Here is a 25,227-nt window from a genome sequence, read left to right on the forward strand (position 1 = left end):
CCACAGATACATCTTTTAATTTTTCCCCTTTTATAAAATGTCAGAAACTTTAAAATTACTCTGCACTTGCATTTTTAATTTAACAAGAGATATGGGTGATGTCATTTTGTACATGCAGGTATTTCTCTTGACTTGGTTCTCAGAGATTATGAATAAAAGAGTAAATCATCTGTAATTTTGATACACATTGTTGAATTCTCCTACAAAGAAGTTGTAGTATTTTGCATTTCTACCAGCAACATGTAAGAGATTTTTTTTCACAAAAAATTTTTTTGTCTATAGTATGTGCTACAAAGATCTAGATTTTTGCCAATCTGAAACGGGAAAAAAAATCTCACTGAAAAAAAATTTTTTTAATTGAAATTTTGATTAGCATTTTTCTTACTAAGAATGGATGGGGTAGTAGATGGAGGAAGACGTTGGGTGAAAAAAGATTTTACTTGCATTGTTTGTTTGCTTCTTAAAGATTAAAAAAATAACAACACATTTTTTTGCTGATACAAGTGATCCGACAGGGAAAACTGGAAGTGCAGGAGAGAGCAAGGTTGCTGGGAGAGCACTGTTGAGTAAGTGGGAGAGGGTGGAAGGTACAGCACCAGGGAAGGAGTTGGCGGGACAGAGAAGCACAGGGTGGCTCAACTGTAGCAAGGAGGCAGAGACTGTGGGAATTTAGCTGAGTAATCTGGTAGTGAGATCCTGGGAAAAGTTTCTTCTGACTGCTTCTACTTCTTTCCTGTGAGACAGGAAGCAAGATGAAAGTGAGGACAGTTAATCCTATAAGTAATCATTTCCCATTTTTTCCTCCTGTGAAGAAATTTAGAGCTAAACTTTTAGCCCATCTCTATCAATACTGTGTAATCTTACTATGCGTATTAAAAAAAAAAAAATTTAGCGTTTATTCATTTTTGAGAGACACAGAGGGACACAGTGTGAGCAGTGGAGGGCCAGAGAGAGAGGGAGACACAGAATCCAAAGCAGGCTCCAGGCTCTGAGCTGTCAGCACAGAGCCCGACGTGGGGCTCAAAGCCAAGAACCACGAGATCATGCCCTGAGCCGAAGTCGGGTGCTTAACTGAGTGGGCCACCCAGGCGCTCCTTACTATGTGTATTTTTTTTCACCAATCTTATTCCAACATCATCTTATTTTCTTGTCTTTATTTTTACTTTGCTCTTATTTTCTCATTTTTATTTTTTAATTCTGGAAACTGTGTCAAATCCTCTTTAGAAATAGGTGAGGTATGCACAAATAAAACTGGCTCTTTATAACCTCACAGCACTTTAACCTACTCTAACTTTGCCTCCTAATTTATTCCAAATCACAGATTAGAAAAGTTGTTCCTCTTTTCAAATACTTTCATAGCTCCCATCTTAAAAAAAAATCCCAATTTTTTATAATGATAAACAAGAGTCAGTCTGACTTGCCTCCATTTCCATTTTCTAGACAGATTTAGAAGTTTTCCTCTGTAATACTCCTCCACCGATTACAACCTAAACACTTCAGCACTACGAAATAATTTTCTGTTGGCAAAATAAAACCTTCTCTCAATTTTTCTTGAGCAGTTCTTTCTACTAAGAATTTTTTTCCATCTGTCAATAAAATTCCTACATATTACTGATGGTCGAGAGATGTATGCCATATAAATTTTCCCAAACAGGATAAAGCATTCTCTCTTGCACGTACAGATATATTTCATTTGCATCTCTAATAAAACAGTTAACTAATACTGCCTGTAACATAATTAAGATGTGTCCATGTTTGTCTTCCTGGAGGAAGTGTTTTTTACATAGCTTAGTATATGTCTCAACTACTAACACAGAACTTGTACACAGTAGATATTCAATTCATACCTGCTGGACTTAATTAAATGTACATTAAGTTCAAGATAGCATAGTGCAGGCTATTGGCATATTTCAGTTTCGGTTCCTTTTCAAAGAACCTCTTATGTGAATCCCACATATATGAAAAATACTTCATGGCTTTAGCATAAAAAACTAGTTACATATTCAAATATATTTCTTTTAACACGTTAATATTGATTTGTGATTCTGAGATAGTACTCTAAGATTCTTTATTATATTTACTTCTCAATATGCCAAATGAGTTACTATATATTAATTTTTATAAATGACTATATAAAGTTAGTAGCACAATTATTAAAATTAGGTTATAAAACTGTATACCTGCTGATCATCTATGTATATATTATAATGATTGATTTTATGTATCAACCTGACTGGACCACAGGATGCCTAGATAGTTGTTTAAATATTTTGGGAATTTTTGTGAGAGTTTTTTGGATAATATGAACACTTAATTAAGTAGACTGAGTAAAGTAGATTGCTCTTCTATTGTGGGTGAGCCTCATCCAATCATCTGAAGGCTGAACAGAATAAAATGGTTTACCCGTTCCTGAGGAATAGAAAATATCTTTCTGTGAGACTGTCTTTGAACTAGGACATAAGCTTAAAAAAATTTTTTTTTTAATGTTTATTTATTTTGAGTGACAGAGAGAGTGAGAGCGAGAAAGCGTACATGAGTGGGGGAGGGGCAGAGAGAGAGGGAGACTGAGAATCCCAAGCAGGCTCTGGCTGTCAGCATAGAGCCCGACATGGGGCTAGATCCCAGAAATCGTGAGATCATGACCTGAGTGGAAATCAAGAATTGGATGCTTAACCAACTGGGCCACCCAGGTGCTCAGCTTTTTTCTTGCCTTTGGACTTGAACATCAGCTCTTCTGGGTCTCAGGCCTGCTGGCTTTCAGACTGGAACTTACCATCAGTTATCCTAGTTTTCAGGCCTTTGGCATTGGAAAGGACAAGGATGGCTAGGCTTGGGAACTGGACTTAAGAAATTTAGGCAATTAAGTGGATATGTGAAAAGGGAAGAGTCAGAGATAAAGATACAAAGAAAACGTGCATGGACAGGAGGGCACTTGAGTGAGCTAGTTAATATAACTGATGGGGAACAAAAATGTGTTTTTATCTTTACAGTTAGTTATAATGGGCTGGAATGTAATCTCTATCAGTGGAAAGACTTTGTCCTATTCACTACTCTATCCCAGGACCTTGAATAACACTTGACATATAATAGAGATAGATAATATTTAGTGGGTGCTTACTCTGTGCTCAGTACTGTTTTAAGTACTATTTTATTTAACTTTCTAATAACACTATGAAGCAAGTACTATCATCGTCTCTTTATATATAAGTCACCTGAGGCATAGAACAGTAAGCAAGTTGCATGTGGTCACACATCTTTCAAGTGACAAAGCCAGAAATTTTACTCAGAACCCAAATTTGATAAATATTTGTTGAAAAATAAAATGGGATAATAATGAAACAGTCATCACTGAGAAGGCTCAAAGAATACCCTCTACCTCTACATCCATTCTGTAAAGAGGAGCTGGAAAGTCTTCAAAGCTTTGGCTCACTGACCATAAGACACTGGGTAAGATACTACAGTCTGATATGCAGATCCCTCCCACCCAGTGATCTCTTTGAAGAAATAAGAACTGCTTTGTGCTATGTGCTATGTGCTACATAGCTCCTTTTAGCAAAACCCCTTGAGATTTTGTGGCTCTCTATTTAATAGCAATAAAGCATAAATATCTTTGGGTGAAAAAAAAATCCTTAATTGTTTCTGCTCACTCAACAAATTCTGAGCATCTCCCAAGAGGCAGATATGGAGTGCAGCAATGGTTCTCCAACTTTATCACAGATCAGAATCATGTGGTAAAACACAGATAAGGGTCCTACCTCTGTGGTCTCTGATTTAGTAGATTTGGTGTGGGGTCTGAAAACTTGCTTTTCTTTTTAAAAAAATTTTTTTAAAGAATGTTTTATTTATTTTTGAGCATGAGAGTGTGAGTGGGGGAGAGACAGAGAGGGAGAGGGGAACAGAAGATCTACAGCGGGCTCTGTGCTGATAGTAGCAAGACTGATGTGGGGCTCAAACTCACAAACTGTGAGAGTATGACCTGAGCTGATGTTTGTTGCTCAACCAACTGAGCCACCCAGGTGCCCCTGAAAACTTGCTTTTCTAACAAGTTCCCATATGATGCTGATGCTAATGGCTGGGAGACAACACTTTGAGAACCACCAGCATAGAGCAGAGGCGATATAATAATGAGTATTATAATAATGAGACAGGGTCCCTTCCATCTCAAACCTTCTACTTCAGTAACCAAGACAAGATAATGTGGTGTACAAGAGAGTACAATTAGTGTAAGAGAAAACTTTAGATTTACAGGAAAAGTTAGCCAGACAATGAGGAGATGAGGCAAGAGCTGAGATGGTGTGAAAGAGTATTCGAGGCTGGAGGAAAGGAATGTGCAAAGACTAAGAAGAAAGAAAGCACTTAGCAGCACATCCAAGACATTGAAGTAAATCCAGAATGGTTGAGGCATAAAGTTTGAGATAAAGACTGCTCAGAGAGAAGGCTGGTGTAGTGTACCCTCAAAGACCATGGTAAGGAGTCTAAAGTTTCTTCAAGTGAAATGCAGATCTAAACATTTTTTTAATGTTTATTTATTTTTGAGATGGAGAGAGAGAGAGAGAGAGAGAGAGAGAGAGGCAGAAAGAAAGGGAGAGAGGATCCAAAGTGGGCTCTGCACTGACAGCAGAGAGCCCAACGCAGGGCTCGAACCCACGAACTGCAAGATCATGACCTGAGCCAAAGTTGGATGCTTAACCCACTGAGCCACTCAGGTGCCCCAAGAATCTGAATAATTTTAAGCAGCAAAGGGACAATATCAAATATGAGTTTTCAAAAATGCACTGGCTAGTTTAACTTTTTTTTTTTTTTTTAATTTTATTTTTGGGACAGAGAGAGACAGAGCATGAATGGGGGAGGGGCAGAGAGAGAGGGAGACACAGAATCGGAAACAGGCTCCAGGCTCCGAGCCATCAGCCCAGAGCCTGACGCGGGGCTCGAACTCACGGACCGCGAGATCGTGACCTGGCTGAAGTCGGACGCTTAACCGGCTGCGCCACCCAGGCGCCCCTGTACTGGCTAGTTTAAAGAATGAACTGGCCAGGGGCAAGACTGGAGGCAGGGAGATTATTAGAAAGTATTTGCAGCACTGGTCATTCATGATGGACTGGACAAAGTAGAGGCACTGAGGACTAACGGAAATAGATGGATGTGAGAGACACTGAAGAATTAGAATCAATAGCAATTAATCACTGACTAGATTTAGGAACGAGGGCCTGAAGTAAATGAAAAGTTAAGAATGACATCTTAAGAGTCTTTCTTGCAAACTGGGGAAATGATGGCCCATTTATTTACAGGGAGCACACAAAAGAGGAGAAAGCTTCCAGTGTGTGAAAAGATATTTAGTTTCAGATCTAGTGAGTCTGAGATGCCTGTGGGACATTCTGGTGAATATATCTAACATGTGGCTGTATATTTAAATTAAAGAGCTTTGTGTTAAAGATATATAAACTTGAGGGGTGCCTGGGTGGCTCAGTTGGTTGGGTGTTCGATATTGGCTCAGGTCATGATCTTGCAGTTTGTGGGTTTCAAGACCTGCATCAGGCTCTGTGCTGACAGCTCAGAGCCTGGAGCTTGCTTCAGATTCTGTGTCTCCCTCTCTCTGTGCCCCTCCCCTGCTCATGCTCTGTCTCTGAAAAAATGAATAAGCATTAAAAAAAAAAAAAAAAGATACATAAGTTTGGGAGCTAGCAGCAGATAGTCATGGATGTTTAGCCTTTAAAAAAGAGGAAACCAATTTGACAATAAATTTCATATAAAAAATAAATAAAAATAAACAAGAATCTGATAAAAGCCAAGAGCCGTCTATCCAGAAAAATATATGTATTCATATTTTCTTGGCATATAATTAAAAAAATTTTAATGGCCTCCTGAATCCATTCCTTTGACTTTGAAGGGTATCATGGATTAGGATCCCAATATATAAAACAATTGTAAAAATTTACTTGGTCATAACTCTTCTTTTCTTTCTGTACTTCCTGGGAGGGGGTACCTCCCCCCGGCCCCCAATTATTTTGAAATCTCAAATCAGCAGGTTGGCATTTTCTAGTTTTAAAATTAACCTGTTCCCCTCACCCATTACCTTCTACATCTCACCACACTTTAGATATTTGAGAAGTACATTCAGCTAGTTTCTGATAGATACTACTATCTTAACCTATCTGACAACTTAGTTTACTCTAAGCTATTGTAGGGCTTGAAACATTAGTTTATATACACTACAGTCCATGAGTATCTGAAGGAGACCCACTCATTATAGACTGGCCTCAGGAATCTGCTGAAATGGGATATTTCAGGGTCTATTTCGGTCTCCTCTGTCTGTCTTTCATGGTTTAAGTTTCCATCGTAAGAATTATTCAAGTATATAAGACCCTATATACTAAAAGACTAATATGATGAAACTATATTACCTGACAAGAGTACCACATAATGCCATTAGCTCTGAATAACATATTATCAGAGATTAGTTTATTAGCTAGTGGAACATGGTATATTGAGGTGATGATACTTTAAAAAGAACTAAATTTAGGGGCGCCTGGGTGGCTCAGTCAGTTGAGCGTCTGACTTCAGCTCAGGTCATGATCTCACACTCCGTGAGTTCGAGCCCCGCGTCAGGCTCTGTGCTGACAGGTCAGAGCCTGGAGCCCGCTTCCGATTCTGTGTCTCCCTCTGTCTCTGCCCCTCCCCCACTCATGCTCTGTCTCTCTCTGCCTCAAAAATAAATAAAAACAGTAAAAAAAAAATTAAAATTAAAAAAAAAATAAAAAGAACTAAATTTGTATAGAGCTCCGTACCTATCACAACCATAGCATTTGACTCTTTAAAAAAATTGTGGTACAAAATATAACATTAAATTTACCATTTTAATCATTTTTAAGTGTACAGTTCAGCAGTTTTAGCATATTCACTTTGTTGTATGCCAGATCTCTCAAAGTTTTTTATCTTGCAAAACTGAAACTCTGTATATACTAAACATAAATTCCTCCTTCAGCCACTCACCAGCCTTGGGTAACTACATTTCTACTTTCTGTTTCTAAGATCTGACTAGTTTATATATGTAACATGAGTATAATCAGAGAGTATTTGTCTTTTTGTGATTGGCTTATTTGTTTAGCATAATGTCCAAAGGGTCACCCATGTTGCAGCATGTGACAGGATATCCTTCTTTTTAAAGGCTGCATAATACTACATTGGATGTATATGCCACATTTTTTTTTAAATGTTCATCTTTGAGAGAGAGACAGAGCGTGAGTGGTGGAGGGGAAGAGACAGGGGGAGACATGGAATCTGAAGCAGGCTCCAGGCTCTGAGCTGTCAGCAGAATCCGATGTGGGTCTTGAACTCATGAACCGCAAGATCATGACCTGAATCGAAGACGGATGCTTAAACGACTGAGTTACCCCTGCCACATTTACCCATGCCACATTTTCTTTATCCATTCATCCATCAATGGACATTTGAGTTGCTTCAACTTCTTGGGTATTAAGAATACAGCTGCAATAAACATGGGTGTGCAACTATCTCTTCAAGATCTTGCTTTGAATTCTTTTGGATATGTACCTAGAGGTGAGATTATTGGATTACACAGTAATCACACAGGAAACTCTGTACTATTTTCCATATTGGTTGCATCATTTTACATTCCTAAAAACAGTGCACAAAGGTTCCAATTTCTCTGCATCCTTGATTAACACTATTTTCTGTTCTTTTGATAGTTGCCATCCTAGTAGGTGTGAGGTAGACATCTCCACAACCCCAGTATTTAAAGTTTTCAATCTAATTGTGTTACTGCATATTGGACTCTGGTACTAGACAGTCCTGGAGTTTCTTCTTTAGTGATCTGCATAGTGCCTGTCATATAATAAGTATACTTATCAAATTTATGGGTGAATGAATAAACAAATGAGAAGGAGGGGAGAAAGGATGCATTAATAAGATTTAATATGGAGTAAGTATAGTATAATGGGGGTAAAGATATTCGGTCTTCTTTTTCAGATTTAATTAATTAATTAATTAATTATAATGTTTATTTATTTTGAGAGAGGGAGTGAGAGCGCGTGCATGGGCAGGGGGAGGGGCAGAGACAGAGAAGAGAGAGAATTCCAAGGAAGTTCTGTGCTGTCAGTGCAGAGCTCAATGCTGGCTCAATCCCACAAACTGTGAGATCATGACCTGAGCTGAAATCAAGATTTGGATGCTTAACCTACTGAGCCATCCAGGCACTCCTAAAGATTTTATTTTTAAGTAATCTCTACCAAATGTGGGGCTCGAACTTACAACCCCAAGATCAAAAGTCACACAGTCCACCAACTGAGCCAGCCAGGCGCCCCTGGTCTTTTTTGACAAGTTCAGTTGAAGCTTCTGTTAAGGTTGGAGAAGCAAATTTCCAGTATTGTTCTTATAAAGATGACCCTTGATTTTCAAGAAGAACAGAGATGATAGGGCCACAATTCCTGATATTTAGATTACAAATTAGTGGCAATAAACACTTAAACTAAGATTCCTTTAGTTTATCAGGGATATAGTACAAATCCCTGGAGTATATCAATATTCTTGAAGACAAATCACAACAAGAATTTGTCTCAGGTTCCAATCCCATCAAATTGATTTCAAAAGAACTGCCAAATTAAGCACAGCAAGTACCATGCAAGCAGGAAGTGAACAATTACCAGTAAGACAGAAAAGCCAGAGGATCAAAAATCTTAGTGTGACCTGTATAAACCTGTCGAGTTTTTAAAGAGGCATGTTATCGTGAAAAGTAAAACTTTAAGGCAAATAAATGAAAGTGCCTATTTATAGAGCTGGTAGTTGAGGTAAATTTTTTCATACAGCTGTACATATACAGTTTACAAAACAAGTTCCATTGAATGAAGAAAACATTTTTATGCATCAAGATCTTACCAAATACTCATTGTTATTCACAATACTGTGCTAGGCATCGAGTATTATTTAAAAAAATATTGATATATTATATACTATCAATAGCAAGAATGTATTGCATACTAGTTAATGACATATCCTTAACTCATAAAAGTTGTGAAATGCAGTTACCGTCCTCTTTTTCAGTACACCCCTGCCCCATTAAAATCATAATACTAGAATAGTGCTTTTTAATTTTAATTTTCACACCACAATGTGAAATTAATAAGTTTCCATGAATTTATTGGCCATTAGTGGTCAAATAAATGTAATTCCTTTTGCTCCACTCCCCAAAAAGAATACTAGAATATAAGACTACTCCTCTGACCTTTGCTTTATACTTATATTGCAAACAGGAATGGGATCAAAAAACTTGTCTTTGATTTTCTTCATACTTACAATTGCACTGGAGCTTTTAAGGCATGAGGTAAACAGAAGTTCCCATTAGATTCACAAATAAATCAACTTTACCACAGTAATGGCAACAATACCACACCCATCCCATCTCAGCTCTGGCTCCTAAAACTTAGTCTAGTTAACAGGCAGGCTTCAATCACTTTCTCAACCATGTGCTCTAACAATTGAACCTAAACACAAGGCAGTTTACTTGTTTGGGTATCCTGACATCACAGGGCAAAATGGGAAAGCCTTACACAAATTAGAAAGGTACTTGTGCACCTAAAAGTTTTACTAAGCACTTTTTTCTTCTATTGTGGATTTTAAATGCCTTCCAGAAAGAATTCATAAACCACTGTGCAAAACTTTTCATAATTTGAAAAAACCCTATTATAATTCAGTAGAAGTTTTCAAAACTAAGACATCCATGGCTTTACTCTATTGCAGAGGTCACCAGATCCACTTGAGAGACTGATAAAGTTATGGACACCCTTCTCTGAACATGCTCAAACATGCAAAACTTAGTTTGCCATTTCACTGGTTTGCAGATATCCTGGAGTTCAATTAAGATCTAGAGATATCAAGTGTTAAATAATTTGCACACACACTATGCCTATTTCCAATGTTCTAATTACCTTCTATCTTTTAAAAGTTTATTATTAAATGAACCACAGACACAGAATGTACAGAATGAATGCATGCTATTTAAATAATAACAGTAAATAACTATATATATGCTATCCAGCTTAATAAAACACTACCAGTACATTTGAATACTCTCATGATCTATAACAATGACCAACACTCCCAAAATTCTTAAGCAGTTCATGGAGTAGATAAACTGGGTAGATAAACCTGGATTTTCTACCAATTCTATTTAGTCTTCTTTTAGAAACACAATGGCTCAAATCAAGATGCCTTCTTCTAGCTTAATCAATACGCATGTGTGCACGCACACACACATACACAAATACACACACTTTCTCCTCCTCTTTCCTTCTCTCTCTCCCTCTCTGAAAAGGGAAACATTCACTGACAGTGATAGGATGGAAGGATAAATTAGTACAATTCCTTTTACATGGAAATTAGGCAATGTATATCAAAATTTTAAATGCACAAACTTTTTGGGGCGCTTGGGTGGCTCAGTTGGTTGAGCGGCTGACTTCAGCTCAGGTCATGATCTCGCGGCTTGTGAGCTCAAGCCCCGCATCGGGCTCTGTGCTAACAGCTTGCAGCCTGGAGCCTGTTTTGGATTCTGTGTCTCCCTCTCTGTCTGCCCCTAACCCACTTGCATTCTGTCTCTCTCTCAAAAATAAATAAACATTAAAAAAAAAATGCACACACTTTTAGGTTTTACTACCAGGAAATTATGATGTTAGTTTTTACACTTATGTGGAATAATGTAAGGGAAATAATATTCATACCCAGTTCTTAATTCTCCAAAGTTCCATATCTAAATTATCACAACCTGCTATATACTATATAAATTTTTTCATAGCCTTGACAATGAAATGAGATCTTCTGATGTCAATGCTATTGCCATCCTCAGACTGGATATTTCCATCATGAACTTTTCCTTCTTAATTGTTCCATCAAATGAATTGTCAAACTGTGAGCTTTGCTTCCATTGTATCCCTTTCATCCATGCCTTTATATTCCCAAGGCATCACATGATTTTCAGCTCTTTCCCCAGATTATTAAAAGTCCCTTATTAGATTTCTACACAATTCCTATACATTTTGTTATGTGTGTATAGATGTGTGTAGTATAGACTTTGTATATTGTATATATTCCTATATAATACAATCCCTATATAATCTTTCATCTTATCTAGTTATCCACACTTTTGTCAAACTTCCCCTCTAAAATCACAAGTCACATCATAATCACTCTCCTGAAAATATGCCTCAGAAGAAAGTCTCAAGCACTGGTATTCAGTCTTCTTTATTCTGATTTAATAGTCTCCTTCTCTTTAACCACAGGCTTCCAGGTACCTAATGCTCTAGCCTAGCTAGTTAGACTAGACTAGACTAGGTTAGCTAGTCTAACCAAACATTCCCTTATCATAGTGGACAATTTTTTATCTCTTATCATTGCATATACCAACAACCTTAGTGGAACGTTCACATCTACTTATTTTTACTTTTCTAAATTCTACTCATTCTTCATAGCCCAACACAAATGCTACCTTTCCTGTAATATCATTCTAAGCTAAAAACTGCTCCTCTTCCAACATTCTAAAATAGTCTATCCCGTATATTTATTTTAATCCATATATTACAGGTTGTTCTATACACATTGATCAGGATCAATTCTCTAGTTATTTTTGCATCTTCCTCACAAATACAGTGCTTTAAACACAGCAGGCATTTAGTATTTTTAAACATGACTTAATAATGGCTCACCTTACTAATAAAAAATATTGTTTCTTAGATCCATAAATTTTTATAAAACTATTCTCACACAAAATAAATACGCACTTCTTGGAATACATGATCATTTAAAATTCAGTGGCTCTTTTTCAGAGGGTGGAAGGCGGGTAGCCCCGGGTCTTTTACTTTTCCTACCCCCACCCAAAATAAAAAAACAAAACCAAGCTGAAAACACTTAACAGTTACCTTTTCAACATCCGAGAGAGAAGTTAGTGATTGATTTTGAAGAACTTCTGGTGCGGTGAATGCGCGAAGATCCTGATCGGAAATATTTTGATCTGTAAAGGACACACTACCAGATGGTAGCAACAGCAGAGACCATGGAGAAATGATGAAACCAAGGGCAGCAGGATCAGCTACGCTTACTGGTTTGTAACCACATAGAATAAAAAGAAAAAAAAAACTGCTTAAAATTATAATCAAAGTATAGATCATTTAAATGACTATCCCAGCCTATGCATATTGTGTCCAAGTGCAGAGACAAACACCAAATCAATATGCTACAAACAGAGTGGGTTTCACGTATCTGCTGCTACTAGCATTAGCAGCAACACCACCTTGATTGGACTTAACCTTTTAAAACTTAGATGGTAAACCTTAGAAAGTAGAAATACAGATTTTCACTGCCAGTCATGAGAATTAAATGTGGTTCAAAAACTTTACCGCAGTGATACAAATGTGCACAAGGATCAAGTAGTTCTTAAACTCTGGGGGGATCATGGATTCTTTTGAGGATCTGGTGAAAAGTATGGTCTCTTTTTCATGGAAATGGATAAAAAATATAAAACTGTACACAAAAGAGATTCATGGATCCCCTTATAGCCCTTTTATGGACCCTATGCTAAGTAAGATTTCCTGATTTAGACTATAGTGTTGTCAAACATAAAAAATAATTTCTTTGACCATTCATCAGATTTGGAATTAGCAAAGTCTCAACTATATGAAAGTCTCTTGTTTTGCATCAAAATATGTATTTGTCTGAATTCTAATTTTTGTTTTGTTTGTGTTTGTTCATTTCACTAGAACTTCAGGCAGCTTCTGTACTACCAAATGTGATCATTGGGGTCTCTAACAATTTTTTGTTTCAATGCTTGCCTGTGTGGTGCCTAAGAGCTGATGTTTAAAAGCATTAAAAAAAAATTCCTTAGGGGCACCTGGGTGGCTCAGTTAGTTGGGCATCTGATTCTTGGTTTTGGCTCAGGTCATGATCCCAGGATCTTGGGATCAAGCCTCGCATCGGGCTCCACACTGAGTGGGGAGCCTGCTTAAGATTCTCTCTCTCTCTCTCTCTCTCTCTCTCTCTCTCTCTCTGCCTCCCCCACCCCCTGCTTACACTCTTTCTCTCTCCAAAATAAAGAAAAAAATTAAAAAATCTTTTGAAAAAAATAATTCCTTAGATTTTAGCAGGACTTCTCCCAAAAGTAAAGGTATACATTAGGCTCAACAAAATATACTTATTAGAGGGAATTTTATTTTGTTCTCCCATTTCAAAAGGAATTTAATATTAGTTTTAAGGTAACTGCTATGTGAACTGGATCACAGACTCAAGAAACTGCTATAAAGTCACAAAAGACCTGTGACTGCCAATGCCGCTATTATGCAATCTGAACAGGCTGTACTGATATCTAAGTCAAATCATAAGAAATTGCCAGAGTTTATGGCACAGTTTGTTAAACATCCTATAGTACCTATTCGTTCCTGAAAACAACTTTTATTAGAACTGAATCATCCAGCCTTTCTGACTTTTAAACCTCTACCTATGGTCAAGATTCTGACCATCAGAATAAAATGAAATAAAAAGTAAACTATTAAAATTCATCCCTTTTTTGAAGACTAAAAGGACAACTATATGTTCTCCTGCATTTTTCATGAATCTGAAACATGTCTTTAATAACTGTGTCAAGGGAGAAAAGTGTGTTTGAATGTATCCTTTGATCAGTCAGCACATCTTACGTTGCACCAAAGCTGAGTTACAGACCAATGATCCTTACAGTCCTACACAATCACATATCAGACCGCTAAAAACACGGCTCACAATTCTTAAGGTAACGTATGTTTTAATGAATCATTGCAGCTGGTAAACCTAGGTATATTGTTGTCTTTCACAGCCACTTTACACATTTTCTGTTAAATGCTTCTTCTTGTGTATTTCATGCACAAATATTACACAATCAAACTAAAGAGAACTCAAACAAGGAAGAACAATATTTTCTTTGCCAAATGATGCTATCCGAAATACTGGTATTTCCCATGTCACAGATATTTATAAAACAGTCCACAACCAATTCCTTTCAAATTAGCAATAAAAGGGAACAAACACTAGGAGACCAGTAAGGAAGGCAATTCACTAATATCTGATATGAGATACTGATGGCCTAGAACCATCTTAGTAACAGTAGGGGTGGTGGAGAACCTGTTAAAACCTGAATGTATTTTAAAGGGAGTGACAACAGAATTTCCTGACAAACTGGATGTGAAGCAAGAGGAAGAGAAGAATCAGGATGACTCCTAGATTTTGGTCTTAGTAATGGGAAAGATGGAGGGTCATCAACTGAGGTAGAGAAGATACAGAATGGCACAGGTTGCTGAGGTAGGGCTTGCAAGATGGTGGTTGGAATGGGATCTGCTACATTTAGTATCTACTAGATCTGTATCAAGTAGGCAGCTGGATTTGGAACTGGGAAAAAGGTCTGAACTGGACATACATTTGGGGAGTCACTGGCCTACTAGACAGTATTTAACGTCTCGTGATTGGGTAAACTCACCAAAAAATTAGTTGAGATAGAAAAGAAATCAAGGACAAGGATTGTACCCTGGGGTACTTCAACATTAAGACTGACTGCCCCTTGTCAGTCTTTTTTCTACAGGTTGTTCTTCTCTTGGGCATCTCTGCAAGCATGGTATTGTAATCTCCCTCTCACACTTCTTTCACTCATCACTCCCAATCTCCACCTCACTATTTTAAATAATTCTTTTTGTTAGTCTTTCCAAACAGCTGCCCAGTTTCTAATCCTAAAGCTAAGAGAAGAAGCTGGGATTCTAACTCTCGTATCTAATTCCTGTCAGCCTTATTTGGGGGATAGAATTATGATTTCTAGTATATCTATTACCACTTGAATTTGTAAATAATTGGACATCACAGCTAACTCAAGAGGCATAAATGCCAATCGGAAATCTAAAGGCTATGTTCTGTCCTGCCATACTGGATACTGGTGTCCACTTAGACCCAAAAGAGTTTGCTACTCTCCTCCTCATCCCAGGCCACAGACTAACCCTATCCTTGACAGGGTAGCACAGTATAGAAACTGTAAAAGGTGAAAGCAATCCATAATCGCTTAACGGTCTGAAATTAAGAGATTTATTTATGAGCACAACCAAGGTCAGCAAAACTACTGTTACTCTGGCAAGAACTTTATCTTTCAAATTGTACTTTGTACAACAGGTTTGTGTTTATGTAAAGTATGCCATTATTATAAACACTATTCACATTTAAACATAATCTTCTCAACATGACAAGTCATTTGCTCAAGAGTCCACAGTATTACAGACAGAAAGCATGAGTATCTGAGAAAAAAGAATACAAAGGGAGTATTAGAGGCAGCATAATTAACTACAATGAAGAAAGAATTAATTTCTTTGTTTTATATGTGGCTGTTTAATATGAATAAGATTTGACCATGGTTAAGGGGGAGATTCCAAGGAAAAGAAACAGCCAAAGTAAAGACACGTGGCCAGGAAATTATTAAGTTTGTACAAGGAACAGCAAGAACTTTGGGCAGAGAAATGGTAGAGAGCAGTGAGAAACAGAATTACTAAGGTTGGTCATATTTTTGCTTGTTAGAAAACACACACACATAAAGGAATGACACGGATTATTTTCATTGTTTTCAAATGTGTTTTTTAAATGTCTTGTAATAAAACTAAAGCAGCTGCAACAACACACTGCATTGTTGTCAAATACCCAAAACATACACACATGCAAACCCACAAGTGAGGAGAGGAAGGGTACTGATTCAAATGAGTGTAATTCACTGTCCTGGTCTAACTACAAGGAAAGAATTTAAAGCAAATGCATTCAGAATCCTTCACAGAATGCTAACAAAAGAATATTTAAAAATGGAATTCCAGAAGCTTGTAATTTGATGTCCTACAATGTTTTAGTTGTGTGATGATTATCCTCAAGAATGCTATTATTATGAAACAGTAAATCTGATGTGAACTGATTCCAGGAGTCAAATGATTCTATTTATAGATTTTTACCAACATTCCACAGAAAAAGTTGCTTAAACAGAATTTCAAGCAGCTAGAGGCAAAGTTAGAAATAAGCAAAAATCTGATATGCAAAGAAGCATCTTACTTAGAGCTTCTTTCTGACGTTCCCTTAAACTAAGACCCATATCCACACTTTTTTTTCCTCCTGAGGGAGCTTACTTTCTATTGTCCCCTTCATTTTATTTTTCAGCCTTTCAATTATGGCATTAAGAGGGAAATGATCATAACTGGTAACACAAACGATAACAGAACTAAATAAAAGTATCAGGAAATCATCTAAAGACTTAGAACAACAACATCATTTTGACCTGAAAAATCCCTTTCCCTATTTAAATATATATACAGAAATTGTAGTCCTACTTCCAAACGTTCTGTTAGAGTGATTGGCAAAAATCTCTGCAGAGGTCACTGTTCCAAACTCCGAAGAATTTCACGAACTCATTCTATAAAACAGAATTCTCTAAAAAATTCAGTTCATATGTGCATACAAATATAGACATTGTTAGATAAATCATCTGGTATAACAATGCACAAACAGAAAAAAATAATTGGTTTAGAATGTTTCAACATTTTCTTGATTAGTAAAACTTTGTGATCAATTATTTAAGATTTACTGGAAATTACAGTCTATCCTATAGATCAATTCCCAATTAAAAATTTGATACCTCATAAATTTTGTCACTACTTTTTTAAAACTTCAGTTTTTCTTTAAAAAAAATTTTTTTTTAATGTTTATTTATTTTTGAGAGAGACAGAGACAGAATGAGAATAGGTTAGGGGCAGAGAGAGAGGGAAACACAGAAGCAGAAGCAGGCTCCAGGCTCTGAGCTGTCAGAACAGAGCCTGACGCGGGGCTCAACTCTCACGAGCTGTGAGATCATGACCTGAGCCAAAGTTGGACACTCAACCGACTGAGCCACCCAGGCGCCCCAAAACTTCAGTTTTTCTAATATGAATCAGAATAGAACAGCAATCCTGTTTTGAACAAATTGTGTAAATAATGGGAATTAAGACATCTATATAGTGTACATTAATAATGATAGTGTCTTCAAAGACATTAATGTTTACATCACGTATATTTTCTTTTAATAAATGCCTACAAACCTTTGGTCCTCAAGAATTTATATTCTGGTGCAATAGGTCCCAGACTTTGCTAATCATCAAAATCTCTAAACTCAACCAGGAGACTTAGAAACATACCAGACAGCTGTAAGCTTCATTTCATTCCTTTTAGTATCTGACTGTTAATTTAGGATGTAGTCTTATTTAAGAGCAGAAGTATGGTATAATGGTTAGGAGTTTGGACTGAAGCCGGAATCCCTAGGTTAATATCTTAGGTTTGACCTTTACAGCTTATACTGTGATCTTAAATAAGTTTCCTAGCCTCTCTGTGCCTCAACTTCTTCAGGTAGGTAAGGTTGTTGTGAGGATTCATGGAAAAAGCCCTTAGAACTGTTCCTGGCACACAGAAAGTACAATACAAAAGTAGTAGCTGTTATGCTCATGTTGGCAGCACATACACAAAAGTAGTAGCTGTTATTATTTAATAAGTCTTTTCTCTGAAGATATCAGATGTAGACAGTACATCTAATAAAAAGACACTATTTAAAGTTCATCTCGGGGTGCCTGAGTGGCTCAGTCGGTTGAGCGTCCGACTTCGGCTCAGGTCATGATCTCATGGTTCGTGGGTTCGAGCCCTGCGTTAGGCTCTGTGCTGACAGCTCAGACCTGGACGCTGCTTCAGATTCTGTGTCTCCCTCGCTCTCTGCCCCTCCCTTGCTCACACCGTCCCACTCTCTCAAAAACAAATAAACATTAAAAATAACTTTTTAAGTTCATCTTCTATCACCTATTAGCTTTTTTTTTCTCCAATGGAAGAAGGTGCCTGTATTAGAAGTACTGTAAATTTCAGAAAAATAGAAAATATTAGATTTTTAGGAATTTTTTGGCATCTCTTACCTAGAAGTCATAAGAAATAGAGATGATTTAAAGTACAAGGTATCATAAAATATTTTTTTCTTTAGTTCCTTGGGGGAATCTACCTTCTATAATGTTTTATTTATTATATGGTATTCCTAGTTAGCATAGACCTCAAATTTAGGAAACCTAGTTTAAAACTTTATAATCAGGGGCGCCTGGGTGGCTCAGTCGATTGAGTGACCAACTTCAGCTCAGGTCATGATCTCACAGCTCTTGAGTTTGAGCCCCGCATCAGGCTCTGTGCTGACAGCTCATAGGCTGGAGCCTGCTTCTGCTTCTGTGTCTCCCTCTCTCTCTGTCCCTAATCCACTTGCATTCTGTCTCTGTCTCTCTCAAAACTAAATAAACATTAAAAAAAAATTTTTAAACCCAAATTTATAATCAATACACTTTGTACTTCCTGAGTAAACTACTCATGTGAAATTGATTGCCTTAAGGTATGACATGAATTATTAGATGATGTTAATTTGAATGTACACATATCAACTATGGTATCAGCATACAGTTTGAGAAATTTTTATTTGTAACAGAATTTTATAGCATGCCAATAAAATGAAATTATGCAGACAGGCCCTCTAATTGATGTATTTTTATGAGTTTTTTTTCATTAGAAGAGGAAAAAAAAGACATTTTTATTTCTTAATGATGACACTTACTCACACAAGTACACACATTCGTTTTTCTCTTTTGCTTTTAAACACTAAACACATGTAAGCCACCTATCCAAACCACAACCACTGGAATCTTGGTAGGGCATCTGATCAATTAGACTTCTAGTAGTTTTGTTTTGTTATGTACGTGCAAGATTCTTGAGGTAATTCCAAATCATGCGTCTTGTTAACAAAACACCAGTGATATCTGATTTTAACAAAGGTGGTATGTAGAGAATCTATTAGTAAAACTAAATTGGTTACGATTATTAAAGGCAACAGGGCATATATGGCTAGACAATATGTATAGAAGGAAACTGGTCTTAAGAATTTGCTCTCTACTTCAGCAAATTTCCGGGCCACCTGATCCAAACAGCATGAAAGAAATAGTAGCAGTTCCTATCACATCTTCTTTCATTCTTTATTCTGAGGAAGCTGCCCACTTCATTCTTTTCATATGTTAAGTTCCTACTTTTTCATTTTTCTTTGGTGTTTACCTTTTCCACCAACTTTCTTTATGCTCATCAATAAAACCTGCATAGCCAGGGTGCCTGGGTGGCTCAGTTGGCTGAGATTCTGACTTTTGATTTTGGTTCAGGTCATGATCCCAGGGTTGTGGGATTGAGCACCAAGTTGGGCTCTGCACTGACAGTGTGGAGCCTGTTTGGAATTCTCTCTCTCTCTCTCTCTCTCTCTCTCTCTCTCTCTCTCTCTCCCTCTCCCTCTCTCTCTCTCTCTCTCTCTCTCTCTCCCTCCCTCTGTCCCTCCCTTGCCTGCATGTTCTCAAAAACTTTTAAAAAATTTAAAAAAAAAAACAAAAACAAAAAGCCCCTGCAAATCCAAAAATTTTATGTCAAAATACTGAAAAAATGCTTTTGTAACACTGTTTTTACACATTTTTTTCTAGAATGTAAGTGATTTAAGGATATGAACTATGAATTTCTTAGCGATCAAGTATAATGCTATCATAATAATACAATCGCGATACTTGAAAAAAATGAACTTGTTTACAATTCCAACTCTATACTACAGGTCCGCAATCTTTTAAAGGTGTCCTTCTGCCCTGTTCTGTTATGACCATAATTTAACAATTTACATTTTGCTGGTCACCAAAAAAAGGTTATTTTGGAGCTTCATTATGAAAAAAAAAATCCTCCAAAAAAACTAAAGTTTTCTTTGGAACTTTAAATTATTTACTGAGAGATTACTCTGGATCTTTATTTTATTCTCCAATCTTTATTATTTTCAGTTATTTTTTCCAACTATGATCCAAAGGAAGTGTCAGTTTTGTTAATCGGAATATTGAAACAAAGTCAAATTTACGAAGTATCTGCCTTAGGAGGGTTGGGGTAATTAAGAAAGTACACAAGCCTCCTGTCTCCTAAGTCACAGGATTTTGGTGTGGATTTTGGAGACAGGGCACAGGATTCTACACAGTATTTTCTAAAAGCTTCCTGGGGATTCGGATAACCATACCAGTTGATCCGACACACATATGAGAACTACTGCCCTCCCTTAACAGAGTCAGTAAAATGGTATCATGGCTCAATCAACTTGCTTCTTGTGCTTGCCTCATTTTTATGTCAACTAAATGATAGTAAGAACATCATGAGAGGAGTATGTATACCTTTATATTCTCCCCTAATGCTTAAAAATTTTTTTTCCGCTTTATGCCACAAGTGAGGTAGAGATATGGCAAATCAGAAAGCGTTACCAAGTAACTATTTTATCCAAATTATAATAAAGTCATTTTGTGTTAGAAAGGCAGAATGGCTGTCATAAATAACTTTAGATTGGAAGTGAGACCTAAATAGTTCTTTTCTATTTATAAGGAAGAAGCTGAATAAATGGCATCAAACTGAAGATCTCACTGTGCATTTAGAAAGAAATTGCCTTACCCACCTAATAAAGTTAACTTTTATTTTTTTCTTTCTTGTTCCCAAAGTAAAGCAAACTACAAATGAACTTCCTATGCATTCTGTTTCTTCTTCAACACTTTCTAGAAACGCAGGATCTGTGTTGTATCTCCTTAAGCCTTGTGGTGAGCACTCTGATCCCCTACCCTGTCTGATATACGCATGTGTCATTAAGCATACAGCTTGTACCTACAAAAGATCCTGGGACTAATAGCAATTTTTATTTCCTGAAGGAGGGTCCAAACGGCAAGAGCAGCACTATTTCCTACATATGTAATCTTTCACGCTGTAGACTTCTTAAAGACAAATTTGCTTGAAAATGGTTTCTTTCTTAAAACACATCAATCGGGGCCGCCTGGGTGGCTTAGTCAGTTGAGCGTCCAACTTCGGCTTAGGTCATGATCTCAAGGTCTGTGAGTTTGAGCCCCGCGTCGGGCTCTGTGCCGACAGCTCGGAGCCTGGAGACTGTTTCGGATTCTGTGTCTCCCTCTCTCTCTGACCCTCCCTCGTTCATGCTCTGTCTCTCTCTGTCTCAAAAAATAAATAAACGTTAAAAAAAATTTTAAAAAATACATCAATCGTATCTTATTTCACCATTCCATTCAAGTAGTTGCAAAAATGTGCATCTTGAATGGTAAAGTCTATTTAAAGCCTTGATTATATCGCTCGCTGAACAATTTTGGAACCAAGTGCTAATCTTCTTGAAGCAGTGGCATTTCTACTGCCACCCAGCAACTTCATGACAGTCTCTGTAGATCACATAGTAGCTGCATTATATTTTGCCAAATTAAAGTATAATGGAGGGAATTAGCAACAGAAATGAATTTTATAGTAAAGGCCATTATAAGATAGCAGGTTTTACTTTTTCTCCCCCCAACACAAAGTTCCAAGTTCCTAAAAAACATCTTCTTCTACTCCGGCTATCTGCATAAAACCAGGGGAAAAAAGATTACACATTTTCAAGAATGAACTCAGCAACTTGTAATTGCTTTCGAGGACTTGTAATTTATACAAAGACTGGAAAACTAATAATATCAAGGGTGACTAGCATTTATTTTATCTCTAGAGAACTGGATGAAAAGGTCGATGAAGATTACTGCATATTTTCGGTTTCTAGAAGAAGGAAATATATAGTTTTCCAGAGAGAAACTGGCCTTAATTATGATGACATGATTCCACATAACCATGATCTGAAGCTATTTATGAAAAATATTTTTGTATTTACTAATGCCATTCTCTGCTGCTCCTCAAATATAACCTCCCTATTTATATTTTCAAGAACTTTTCCTTCTCAAAGAGAAAAGGGAAAAGGAGGCATGTTTGAATGGTAAACAGTTCCATTTCCAAAAGGAAACATTTCTTGTGGAAACGTAAAGAATGACTGATATACATCACCCCGAGAAGGTAAAAATCTTAACCTGTTACTAAATGATACAAGACATAAAGCCCCTTTTAAATTTCTATATTTGAGAACAGGAATAGAGAATTAATTGTAGAATGCTTTCTTTAAAAAGCTTAGTTACAGAATGTTAAACCTCAAATGTTGACTAAAAGAAATCAGATAGAAAAGAGTTTAATTTACATTGTATGATTCTATTTGTATGATGTTTAAATTCAGGCAAAATCTATCTATGTAACATGCCATAATAATGATTACTCTTGGTAACCAAGAATTATCTAGGAAAAGAAATAAACCCATACTTACATGCCCAATTAATATACAACAAAGAAGGCAAGAATATAATAATTGGGAAGACTCTCCTCAACAAATGGTGCTGGGATAACTGGACAGCTACATGCAAAAGAAGAAACACCTTTCTTACACCATACACAAAAATAAATTCAAAATGGATTGAGACCTGAACCATAAAAATCCTAGAGAGAACACAGGGAAAAATTTCTTTGACATAGATGTAGCAACATTTTTCTAAGTATATTTTCTAAGGCAAGGGAAACAAAAGCAAAAATAAACTCTTGGGACTACATCAAAATAAAAAGGTTTTGCATAGAAAAGGAAGCCATCAACAAATAAAAAGCCAACCTACTGAAAAGAAGATATTTGCAAATGATATAACCAATAACAAGTTAATATCCAAAATATAAAAAGAAATTATACAACTCAACACCAAAAAAACCCAAACAATCTTATTACAAAATGGACAGACGATCTGAAAAGACATTTACTAAATACAGATGGCCAACACATAAATGAAAACATGGTCAACATCACTAACCAGCAGGGAAATGCAAATCAAAACTACAGCAAGATAGCATCTTGCACCTGTCAGAATGGTTAAAACATACAAGAAATAACAAGCGTTGGGATGATGTGGAGAAAAGGAACCCCCCACGCATTACTGGTGGAAATGTAAATTGGTGCAGCCACTGTGGAGAATAGTATGGAGGTTCCTCAAAATATTAAAAATAGAAACACTATATGATCCAGTAATTCCACTACTGGGTACTTAGCTAAAGAAAATGAACACACTAATTCAAAAAGATACAGGCACTCCTCTGTCTACTGTAGCATTATTTATAATAACCAAGATATGGAAGTAACATAAGTGACCACTGATAGACAAATGGATAAGGAAATGTGGCGCGCGCGTGCACACACACACACACACACACACACACAGACCCCAGAATATTACCCAGCCACAAAACGGATGAGATCTTGCCATTAGTGACAACATGACCTAGAGGGTATTATGCTAAGTGAAATATGTCAGAAAAAGAAAGACACATACCATATCACTTCACTCATATATGAAAACTAAAAAACAAAGAAACAAAAAATCAGAATCAGATCTATAAATACAGAGAATAAACTGATGCCTGCCAGAAGGGAGGGAGGTGGAGGGTGGGCAAATTAGTGATGGGAAGTGGGAAATACAGGCTTCCAGTTATGGAATGAGTAAGTCATGGGAATAAAAAGCACAGTATACTTAATAACATTGTAAGAGTGTTGTATGGCAACAGGTGGTAGCTACATTTGTGTTGAGCATAGCATAACATATAGAGAAGTTGAATCACCATGCTATATACCTGAAACTAATATAATATTGTATGTTAACTACACTCAAAAAGAAAGGGCGGCGGCGCCTGGGCGGCTCAGTCGGTTAAGCATCCCCCTTCTGCTCAGGTCGTGATCTCCTGGTTGGTGGGTTTGAGCCCCGTGTTGGACTCTGCTGTCCACTGGAACCTGGAGCTTTGGATTCTGTGTCTTCCTCTCTGCCCCTCCCCTGCACATGATCCTTCTCTCTCTCAAAAATAAATAAACATTATAAAAAAAATAATTGACTAGGAAAGCATGAGGGACACGTTATCAGGTCCTGGAAATGTTCTATATCTTGATCTGGGTGGTTGTTACATGGGTGTGTACTTTCATAAAATTCATCAGGCTGTACAATTAACAATAATGTTCTTGTGAAGCCGATTAAGAGGTACAAACATCCAGTTACAAAAAAGAAAAAGAATAACGCTCTTTACTATATATATTATACCTCAATATATATTTTTAAAAATCCTGTAACTATAAAATTTAAACAATATATATGGTGAGTAAAATCGTATTTATCAGCCTAGGATGAGGCTAGAAAGCATGATCTGTAGCAACTTTCCTTCATAAATGTATGACTTTAAGCGTTTTTTTTTTTTTTAATGTTTGTTTATTTTTGAGAGAGAGGGAGAGAGACAGAGACAGAGAGAGCGCGCGAGAAGAGAGGGGGTGGGGCAGAGAGGGAGACACAGAATCCAAAGCAGGCTCCAGGCTCTGAGCTGTCAGCACAGAGCCCGACGTGGGGCTCGAACTCACGGACCACAAGATCATTACCTGAGCCGAAGTCGGAGGCTCAACCTACTGAGCCACCCAGGTGCCCTGTATGACTTTAAGCTTATAAAATAGTCTGTCACATCTAGAGCCAAAAAAATTTCAAATCAAAACAGTGTATTGACTGTGTATTTTCTGGGGGTGGGGGGTGGTTACACTTGTTAAGCAAGGGACATTATTCATTTTAAGAATGCTAGATATTAATTTCATGTTTTATAGTTTGTTTCCAGGGAGAAAATGGGGTAATGTTGTCTGGCTCCAACACATTTAACTTGAAGGACCTGTTCATTGTGGCTTTAAAAAGGCAAGGCAAGATGTAGCTTGTCAAGACAACTGATACAGCCTGTTAATCAAGAAAATTATGATTGTGGATAATTAGGAATGTAATATAAAGAGACTAGTTAGGATTTGGTCTTTTAAAAGCTGCACAGACTATACAAAGATTTACTCAAAGGCTTTTAATCCATAAGAACTTTCTATATTTCCTGCAAAGGTTTACAAAACCAGGAAATCAGTTTGAAGTTCAGTGCTTTGTCTCCCTTCTCATGCATGAGGTTCTACCATATTGGAAGTTTTACATTTCTTTTTGTTTTGTGATTATCCTTCAAAATCTTAAGGATATTTGATTATGCAAGGTCTAAAAATGGTCAATAAACCTACCATTTTCATAAGTCAAACTCTTAAACTGTTTTGCCTTCTATCATCTATCCTAGTCTAAATGTCATTATTTTATTCACAATTTTAAATTTGACATCATTATTATTCATGTTTTCATATAGCCAATGCCTATTTAGAGTTACTGTCAAGTTAATGAATTATTCTGCTTATCATTCCTTCTG

The 25,227-nt window shown here is 36.8% G+C and overlaps 1 protein-coding gene across 10 annotated transcripts in view; it reads right to left on the reverse strand.

Annotated features, from left to right (window-relative positions):
• PTPN13 (protein tyrosine phosphatase non-receptor type 13) overlaps window positions 1-25,227 on the reverse strand; it is a 229,600-nt gene that overhangs the window by 127,496 nt on the left and 76,877 nt on the right. For all 10 annotated transcript variants that reach the window (XM_086704646.1, XM_086704647.1, XM_086704645.1 and 7 more), the window contains exon 3: window positions 11,925-12,103. In XM_086704646.1, coding sequence (XP_086560772.1) covers window positions 11,925-12,103 — 179 coding nt within the window. The remainder of the gene's footprint in view (window positions 1-11,924; window positions 12,104-25,227) is intronic.

This window comes from Puma concolor, chromosome B1 (genome assembly GCF_028749965.1).
Source record: "Puma concolor isolate L17-30 chromosome B1, mPumCon1.1.hap2, whole genome shotgun sequence".
Lineage (NCBI taxonomy): Eukaryota > Metazoa > Chordata > Mammalia > Carnivora > Felidae > Puma > Puma concolor.